Source organism: Mercenaria mercenaria, chromosome 11 (assembly GCF_021730395.1).
Source record: "Mercenaria mercenaria strain notata chromosome 11, MADL_Memer_1, whole genome shotgun sequence".
NCBI lineage: Eukaryota > Metazoa > Mollusca > Bivalvia > Venerida > Veneridae > Mercenaria > Mercenaria mercenaria.
Window position 1 is genome coordinate 15,632,568 of NC_069371.1, and position 10,230 is coordinate 15,642,797.

The 10,230-nt window shown below is 34.7% G+C and overlaps 1 protein-coding gene across 1 annotated transcript; it reads right to left on the minus strand.

The window, feature by feature from the left end:
• Positions 1-870: 870 nt before the first annotated feature.
• Positions 871-7,931, minus strand: LOC123530766 (uncharacterized). Its single transcript, XM_053518625.1, has 6 exons — positions 7,683-7,931; positions 6,352-6,439; positions 4,966-5,084; positions 2,928-3,012; positions 1,690-1,766; positions 871-1,378 (listed from the first exon to the last, which is right to left on the minus strand). Exons 1-6 carry the CDS (start codon positions 7,817-7,819, stop codon positions 1,078-1,080), a joined length of 807 nt encoding a protein of 268 aa, XP_053374600.1. The 5' UTR covers positions 7,820-7,931; the 3' UTR covers positions 871-1,077.
• Between the last annotated feature and the right edge of the window lie 2,299 nt (positions 7,932-10,230).

Consider the following 10,230-nt stretch of genomic DNA (forward strand, 5'->3'; position numbering starts at 1 on the left):
TCGAACATCCCTCGTATATAGAGAGAAATTTGTTATTGTTTGGTCACAAGTAGGTCGCTCTCTTAGAATCATTTGCACTTCGGCTCTATGGACGATTTGTTAAGGTGACAAACTTCAGTCACTTACCCCTCCTCTCTGTGCCCAAGTGGTTAAGGTCACGGACTGAAAAGCACTTGCTCCAACTGGGGTGTAGAGATCTTCCATGACGTGGGTAAGCCATCCTAACTTGCTCACGGACGGTCGGTTGTTCTACCCGAGTGCCCGTGTTGAAATAATGCCCAGATTGGCAATAGGGGTCTTTCTCCAATACCCGAAGATTGAAAGTTTCCTTATGACATATAAGTAAGTCGTTGTAACAAAAAAACTTGGAATTTTGCCGCCGTCATATCAGATATGTGATTGGTGTATTTTTTATAATTTATTCTGAAAGAAGTGTGTATTTGTTCTTAAGTTATTAGTTTTTGTAGGGCCCCATGTGGTTCTAGGACGATCTATGTATGGTATGTATGATTTTCCTACATATCTGCGATATGTCACATGTTTAATTGTAAAGAGCCTTTGAACGTATATTTCATATGAAAAGGGTGCTCAATACATCTGGTATAATGATAATAATAAAAAGAACTGGAACCCCTTGCATGATCGTAAGAGGCGACTAATAGGGTCTTAACACTTGGTTTTGCTGTAACTCTGTGCTTCCAGCAGGTATGCAAATTTACCTCTTGTTTTTATTTCGATGTAAATGAGATGTGAAACCAAAATTTATAGTCCTTTTTGGCGCCATATAACCTATACTGTGTTGGTGCGCCGTAAAACCCAAATAAATAAATACATAAATAAATATTTTGAAGCATAAGCAAGGAAATAAAATAAATAGAAATTATTTATTGTATGATTTAACAAAATTTTTGATTTACTATTATAGAGATAAATAAAAGATGTTTATGTGACAGGAATTATTGTTACTCGTAAGTACAATATAATATAAAATAACTATATCTAGCGTGGTAGTTTGAACAATATTCAACAGTCTTATTAACAAAGACCGGCTGTTAACCATAGCATGTTGTTACAGTACTAAAATAAACGCCCGATAATCTTGCTGATTAATACAATAAGATCAGAGTTCTTTGTGCGCTGATCAATCACCTCTTTGCATACATAGCCATTGACAGAGAAGGCTTGCACGGGATTGCACCTAGTAGTGACGTCATCACATGTAGATTTTGTATTGTGTAGACTCACAGCAACATCTTCATTTTCGGGAAACACGCACCTGCCGTCCCAGTCTTCAATGATTAAAAGCTTAATATACCCGTCTTTCCCGTCGTACGTTTTTCTGCATTTCTTTGTAAAGTCACCGAAATTGGTATAACACCTGCAAAATGTATATAGTTATTAGAGCTACTGTGAATGCTTAGCACTCACTACAGATCGGTACCAGGTGTTTTCTACAATTCTATTGTTACAAATATAAAAAGTTGAATTTAATCGTGCGGAATAACTTGTTACATGTATTGATAAAAAGAGGCAATCTAATACAAATGAAAAAGAAAAGTGCAGTTGTTATTTCAAGTAACTGCCAATGCTTTATTCCAGCATAAATGAGTACGACGCTTTACTTGTACCATCTTTATTTTCTTACACGTATCACAATGTATATGTACATAAATTGATTGGTTTTCATACCCCTCTCCTGGCGTTGGCGTTGGCGTTGGTGTTGGCTGAGATGACGGGCATGCGTATTTAGAAGTTACTGTAAACCCCTGCAACAGAATGATTATTACTACGTCATATGTATTGCTTTTAACAGACATTGTTTCAAATCTGTTTAAATCTTCGTGTAGTACTTGTACTTGCATTGGTAAAATGAGGTTGTAATGCCCCCCCCCCCCCCCCCCCCCCACCGCCACTGTTACATATATTGTCTTGCTTCTTTGTGGTGTTATTCCCCCGTCCCTTCTTTTAGTCGCCTCCCGAGTCGAATGTTTGAGGTCGCTGACTTAATCACTTGCCCCTCACCGATGTTGGTTTAAGCCTCACTCGAAAATCTGCATGTGACGGTGGGATGTTAAACCAAACAAAACCGCCTCTAACTTTTACGCGCCCCTACATCCGCTTTTACTTTGAGTGAGATAAGGTACTTTGTGTTCCCAACTGTTTTTTTCTTGCCACCAGCCATCCCTGAGCGCTGCCTGTATTTTTTGTCCTATTTGTCTGTTTTGCTTTATATATGCATATCCAACACCCATTTCTACATCTTGAATATAATTAAAAAGTACTTGGTGTTGTATTTTTGAAGCAACCCATCTGCTATATCTTTCAATTACTATGCAATATATAGCTCTGGCCGTGTATGTTGTGCTCTGTGCTTCCGGGAAATTTACAGTCACGTTTTATTTTCTATTTTTAATTTCATGTTTGATACCGTTACACCTTAAATTTCTGAGACCCGCAGTTGTACTGTTTTAAGACGTCTTAAATTGTAATTAATATGTAAAATGGGTTTGGCAAGAATTAAAAGTCCTGTTTGTCTATCATTCTTTTTAAACACCACTCGTTTTGAGTAAAAAGCAAATAGTTAAGATACCTACGACCTACATTTTGTCTACCCTTAATGTACTGGAAATATTGCTAACAATTTGGTATACTAGTAATCCATTTATGAATAAAACGTTTTAGTTTGAAAGCTGTTGAAACACTTTTATGATTATCCACATGTGTATTTGAGCAAAATACTGAGATTTTCTTATTGTAGTTTTGGAAACATGGGGAAGTTGGCAATTACATGCGGAGAACAAATTTCTACTGGTACAGAATTCACTGGTTAGGTTAACTGCCCGACGTTGCATAACTAAACTACTGTTATCGGCGTTAAACCAAAAGCAAACAAACAAACAAACGAAAACTTTGGAAATATACATTACGTATACTGTAGAAGAAGTGTGTCCCGCAGCAGTAGCTATTGGAGGGTCTGCATTTGGATCACACTGAAACGTTACAATACTTGACCTGCAAATAGCCAGTAAAAGTATAGATTACCACGGTGATAATTCAGCTGTATTGCGGAAGGTGATAGTTTTGCCCAGGTGTGTGTCCGTGCCTGGAATAATGCCTGCACCTGGGTCCGTATTCATCAATCAAGACTGAAACTGAAACAATATGTAAGTTGTCATAGCTATATTTATAGCAAATCTATACTAATAAAATGTTGCTGAGCTGTCTGTAGCTTCAAAATGAGTATTCATGCTGATTTAACAATGATAGAGTTAACCTTTAAAATCTATTCTTCATGCTGATAAAACAATGACAGAGCTAAACTTTACTTTAAAGGCTGTTGAATACGGATACTGGGGTCGGAAAAAGTTGACACATGACGTTGCATGTGTTGTATAGTGACTTTAAACGCTGATGAATACGGGTCCTGTTGTCGGGAAAGTTGCCACATGACCTAACATGTGTCGTAGTGACTTTAAAGCACACTTGGACTGATCCTTTTTGATACTTGTCTTATAGACAGTTTTGGCGGGCCCTTAAAGGTGTTTCCGTTTTTGATATTCCTTCCACAAACGCATGGAGAATATGCGTATATGTTTCTTTAAGTTTTGTTCCTTTTTTGTATTTTTGCACGGTCATTTTTATGTTTTACCACTACGTGTATATGGGATTGTCCTTGCAGGATAACTTTAACTAAGAATGTCATTGAATTTGGAACATTGTGCGATGAAGAGTAAGGCTTGATGCGCACCGGAAAAAAAATCCTCAGTTGTGCTTTGCCATTGACCGTTACAAGGCGGTGCTCCACTTTGTTCTCGTACCGTAGTATAATCCCTATCTACTATCTGAATCATTCATAAAAACAGGAGTGCCTCAATGATCAATTTTAGGTCTTTTGTTGTTTCTTTTATACGTTAACGATTTGCCTTTACATTTGAAAAGTTCTAACCTTGACATGTATGGTGATGATTCAACTCTATATGTGGCTGATCGGTCAGTTTCTCTCAGACCAATTTACAGTCTGACTTACATACCATAGATAAATGGTGCGTTGCAAACAATCAAGTACTTAGTCCTGTAAAAACTATTTCGATGCTGATAGGTTCCCAGTATAAAATAGGACATTCTGCTTCTCTAAATGTAACAGAGAATAACTGTCGTATAAATTCTGTCACATATCGATCAGCATTTAAAGTGGGATGTACACATAGAAAATATCTGTAAAAAATATCTAACAAATTTACACTTCTCCGAAAAATCTCAAAATTTCTTACACTAGAAATGAAAGAAAAATTAATGTTTTATAATGCCTATATCATTCCGATTTTTGACTACGGTGCGATAATTTGGCGTAATGCTCCCAAAACTTACCTTTCAAAAGTCTCAGTGTTTCGGAAAAGTATTGCTAGAAAACCTTAGTTAACTTCTTCTGTTGCTATGTTTAAAGAACTGAAATGGGTTTCTTTCGAAAACAGACATAAATTACACATAGCTGTAATGAGGTATAAGGCTCTACATGGTTCAAATCCTGAGTATATTACTGTTTCCGTTCCTAAGATTTAATTGCTCATTTCAGACTCAATTCAGATTATATGAAACAATCTTTCAAATTTTTATCAATGAAAGTGTGGAATTCATTACCAGTTATTATCAGAAATGCAGCGAATGTGAACTCTTTTAAAATAGAGTTACAAAAAAACTTTTATTTGATGAAGTCTGCACTGCATGATCATACTGCTACAGGTGCTCAGATCAAATTCATTTTTACCTTTTGCAGTTTTTAGATGTCGTAATGTTTTAATATGTATATCAATAATTTGTACCTTACTGAAGGCTTCATTGTAAATATGTGATTTCATTTGTGATTTCTGCTTATGTCATTGCATGATGAGTTAACCTTCGTAAAATAAAGAAATTATTATCATTATTACTTACTTAATTAATTAATTATTATTATTATATACATACCTAACCCCGTCATCTGAAACGTAAGTCCCTATCACGTTAATACCATTATATGATAGTGTAACTTTCGATGCATCTCCAATGTTATAATAGATGATGTTTGCAGAATCATACTGACATGCCTGTAAATTGCACACAAATAAAGTTAGATATGCGCCTCTCCAAGGTAAAATGATCTTAATATCATTGCAATCTGGTTCTGCAGTTTGATAATATGCACTTAACATGTATACGTTAAAGATAAAGTATCTCGGATTTGTGTTTGTTAGGTTAGACTTTAAGCCAGACTAATAGAGCTGATGTCATTGACTTTAGATTGAGAAGGAAGTGCACGCGTGCTACTCCATGCATTAGTTCATGCACGGGCAGGCACCCGAGTAATAACCGCAGACATTCCGTAAGCAAGATAGTTGGCTTCCCTAAATGGAAGTATTATTTTTACATCCCAAACTAGATTCGAACCCACAGCGATGAGGAATAGGAGTTTCGACCACTCTTACCAAGGAGGCCCTCTAAAATGTATTTGTCATATAATATTGAATACTAACAATTAACACTTTAGGGTGATATTCCGGCTTTTTAGTGGATCATGACTCATTCACAATGTACATTTACAATAAAATACACATTTTGCGTAATTCTTGTTTCAAACATATGTTATTAAGACTGGTAGATATACAGACATGGCCACTTCTAATATTTTGAATGCAAATGGTTCTTAAAACATTAACATTAACATAAACAACTGAAACAAGACGATTGGTAATACCGATGGATGATCCTCGAAATTACCGCAGCATAAGGGTTTTTTCAGTCAAAGACAGACATGGTCAGCAAGAGTTGTGGTTATTTAACACTGCACTCCCTTTCACTGATCTCTATGAATATGTAAAGTATGAAGTCAATAGCTTATTACGTAGTATTTGTCAGTATTTGAGTTATGCTCCTGGCAAGGTTTTAATAAAAGGACGATAATTCAAAAATGGGACCCTCAAGCATTATAGTTTCTTATCACTGCACTCCCTCTCATTGATTTCTAGGAATATGTGAAGTATGAAGTCAATAACTTACATAGTATTTAAGTTATGCCTCAAACAAGGTTTTCAAAATAAAGGGATATAATTTTAAATTGAGACCTCCTAAAGTTATAATTCCTTGTCACTGCATTTCCTCTCTATGAGATTTATCATTGTATAAAGTTTCAATACTTGACAAGAAGTGTGACGGACGGACGGACACAGTGGCGACTATATGCCTCTCCCTTCGGTGAGCATAAAAACTGCTTTATATTACAGTGACTGTCATAATTTGTTGCTCAAATGAAGCGAGAATTGGCAAATACATATAAAAATGTAAACGCAACAGTTCTGGAAAAAATGTTATTCTTACCGCTGCGTTGACACACGTTCCTTCAATGAATGGGTAACAGGGATTGAAGGAATATGCGTAGTTGTCTGGGGCAAACTGATCTTGTATCCTGAAATTAATGCATGATAGTGTTTCTTTTTTTTTTGAAATGCGTGTGCATTTTTATGTGCAATATCTCAGCTCTTTATTAAGTAAAATGAAATGCAACATCTCTTTATTTTGAAAAGAACATCCCACAGTATAATGCTACTTTGTTTTAGAGAACATACAAATATAAAAGTACAGGACACAAAACTGTATCGCTAACTCAACAGTTTTCAGTGTGGTATAGTGTAAGAAAAATTAAATAATATTCTTTTATTAGTCAAATTCTGACGTTACTTGTATTACACTTTTGATGCAAGATTTGAAATTAATTACTTTATTTTAAATGACTATATCTGAACCCTGTTCACCTCTGCATATGTCATTGTCTGTATTTTCGCTTGAACATACACATGTATTCAATATCGCATGAAGAATGAAAGTTGTTTTTTTTTTCAGGCAAAGTTTTAGAAATTAAATCGGTTGTAAATGCAGGCTTGATATGATCTGTAATGAAAGCGCTAAAATGATCTTAGGTAAAAGACGGTCAAATGGCATTTTTGAAGAATTGGCCTAAAACGATATGAATATAATGTACTGCAGTAACGTAACCAATGTATAACTGATATAGCGGCAACTTTTCTACATGAGATAACTTCCGTTATCAATGAATGAGATGCATTGCACAAGAACATGTATAATGTTATGTTCATTAATATCATGTATATTTTTTCTGTAGGTTAGAGACAATCATTTTTTTCCCATAGGCTTCCATTATAACATTATCGCATGTACGGCCTTCCATATTTTATTCATATTTTATTCGAAAAAAATCACGACTAAAAAGCATATGAATAGTCATACTTTGAGTATTTTTCGCGTGTATGTGTTGACCCCTTGTTTACTTCGCACAGAATATCGTTTCATGAAACTAGTTTTAGTGCACATCAGATGAAGCAAGTATTGTCAAAAAATATAATAAAATACTCCAAACGCACTTACAAAGTTTTATTTCGAAAACAAATCACTTCTCCGTTTTTTTTACATTGCAGACCAATCAGAACGGACTAAACATTACCTTATTCCCGGATATACGGTTACCTTAATCAAAGTATGTCCCTGTACTTTTTGGAATTAGTGGTCTCTGACCTGTACGAGAAATGCATTTAAGACAATTCACAGACTTGGCAGGCTTAAACTAAAGTTCAGAAGCAAAATGAAATCATATTTGATAATATAACGTTTTAACATATAAATTTTGAACTTACAAAGATGTTCCGTCTTGTCTTCCGATAGGGCTTAAATCAACTGTTCCACTTCCGTCGTCAAAAATACATTTACACTGCCCATCTTGTTTACAGCTTTTTCCGTCAGTGGTGTTACAAATAAGAACCAGGAAAAACATACGAATAATCTCATGTTATTTGATACTTGAAAATATGACAATACAGTTTAATGTAAAATATTTAAGTTGATTTACGATCTACGTACTTGTGAAGCAAACTTACTAGTACATGTAGTCGCTTTATATTAGTTCACTGATACAGTGACTGATAAAAGTCTTGATATAGTACAATGTATATATCACTACATTACTCATATTGCACCCCGTATAAATAAAAGCATTAGCGTCCTTGAACCTATAGATTGATAGCTTTCCATAGTTTAAATGAATCTACATACTAGTGCCCTTTTACTTGCCCTTTTTTCCGTACAACGTGATTTTTAACGTCTTAAACTTACATTGACTTAAAACACTGTTTATTGAGCATTTTAGTAAGACACTATAGCAGTCTTGTATAGCATTTACATAACTTTTTGAAAACATCGATCGCTACGCTCTTCATCTCGGTTTTCATATCGCCGCCCGGGTCTGTAAATACTATGAAGACTTGTACGGTAACTATTACGTACTACACAACAGAAGATCACAAGCACGCAATATGCTTCTCAAATGGGGACGCATGCGTTCTTTCAGCGAAAGATACGGGAATAGAACAGAATAGAACAGAAGAGAACAAGAGCTTTGTTTCAGCTCATAGTCATAACATAACATGACAATTGCAAATATTACAAGCCATTGCACGTAAAAATAGAAATACAAATATCTACCTCGTTTTTACAGTTACAAATCGACAGCAAATTATAGCAGACCAAGACAGTGTTGTATTGAATTGATGTAGCAGTATGCGCAGTAATTGGTTTTGACAGTACTTCGTTTCTACAGTGTAAGAATTTAAAGTAACTTAGTAAGATAGTTATTCAGCTGAGTTCTTAAAACTTCAAAATATGCTGAGAGAGACTGACTGAATATAAAAAATGAAAAGGTTAGCAGATATAATTGTGAAAATGCATCAAGTTAGGAAGGGCATTAAATTGTCCACCTGTCATCTTGCAGTACAGCTGTAACAGAATATTTTTCAAGTTCCTGCTGGGGAAAAAGGTTGTGGTGGGTCTTTAAGTTAAATACATTTATTGTAGCTTCTGTTGTATGTGAGAATATGATAGACCTTGACAGAGATAACCCTGCTATGTACAAAGATAAATGCGTGGCCTTCAAAAGCAAACGCACTCCGAATTGATGGGACTTCATGTAAAATGTAATTCCTTATGGATATTATTTCAGTTTCTGAATATACTATCATAAAACTCCGACTGGATTTGCTGAAACAAAATATCATGGCTTCAACATTTTTTTCTTGATTCAGGTTAAAAAGATATTTCCATTACCCCGATAGCTATATCATTTGCCTTAACATTGTTTTTAAATCTAATGTTTTATAGTTACATAATAAAGTTATTATAGAACTATCATTACTCTTTGTTCATCATTGTTTTTAAGGAAGATCGTCATTTCCATCTACAGTTTAATATTAAACACTGCTGAGAGTAAAAGGCTGGACCTGTATGGTGTATTAATTTTAACTGTATTATGTTATATTCAAAACATTAACACATGAACTATAACCCACACAGTGTGTAAACAATAGGTCTTATATTTATACAATTTCTTTGGTAAAGTATGTTTATCAAATTCATATTAAGGTTTAGCAGTATATCACGAAACAACATATTTTTTTAGTCCATTACATGTTTTACTGTTCTTTCCCACAGAGTTGGATACTTAAAATATTCTTAATGAGTTGTCCCCCTTCAAATAAGAATGCCATTTGTAAAGAAATAAATGTAAACAATTGTCAAAAACGATGTTTTACCTAGTTGTGTAAAGTTTAAACACTCGCACGATATTGCAAATGCATCAAAACGAAGACGTGTAACAGCTTTTATAAAATGGTGAGTTTTTAAAGCCGCTGAACTGTCCAGAAGTGTGGCCCCTTCATGCAGCCCCTTTCCGGAATTCAATATATATATAAGTAAATTGACAATGGTTTTGTAGAATAATATAAATGTTTTATACGCTGTTAAATTTTCATGTAAAACAGTGCTTTCTTTCTATGATTTGATGACGTTCGAACTTTTTTCTCCGAAACATGGACCTATACCTTAATGATAAAATAACTCTTGCTTGGTTGAGCAACCAGGATAGGCAAATCAAAGTGAAATTGAAATTTATAATAACGCCAGATGAACATAGATGTTAAAGCCTCAAACAAATCCGTAACTTGACGAGATTCAGATTTACCACAATCGTTCTTTTTCCTTTCCTGGAAAGTACTAATTTACAAAAATCATTATGGTTGTACATATATAAATGAAACTTTCGTGCGAAGGTACCGCATTTTTGCATGTCGCCAGGTAAGACTCCATAAATACAAACTATGCTCTTAGCCAGTGCTTTACTGGCTATTATTGCTC

What these genes read in the sequence shown, in the direction of transcription:
- LOC123530766 (XM_053518625.1), bottom strand. Translation starts at nt 7,819, where the DNA reads ATGTTTTTCCTGGTTCTTATTTGTAACACCACTGACGGAAAAAGCTGT. An exon ending in GAACGTGTGTCAACGCAGCG is followed by an intron (nt 5,085 to 6,351) that starts GTAAGAATAACA and finishes TGCAATTTACAG; the next exon opens with GCATGTCAGTATGATTCTGC. An exon ending in ACGCCAACGCCAGGAGAGGG is followed by an intron (nt 1,379 to 1,689) that starts GTATGAAAACCA and finishes TACATTTTGCAG; the next exon opens with GTGTTATACCAATTTCGGTG.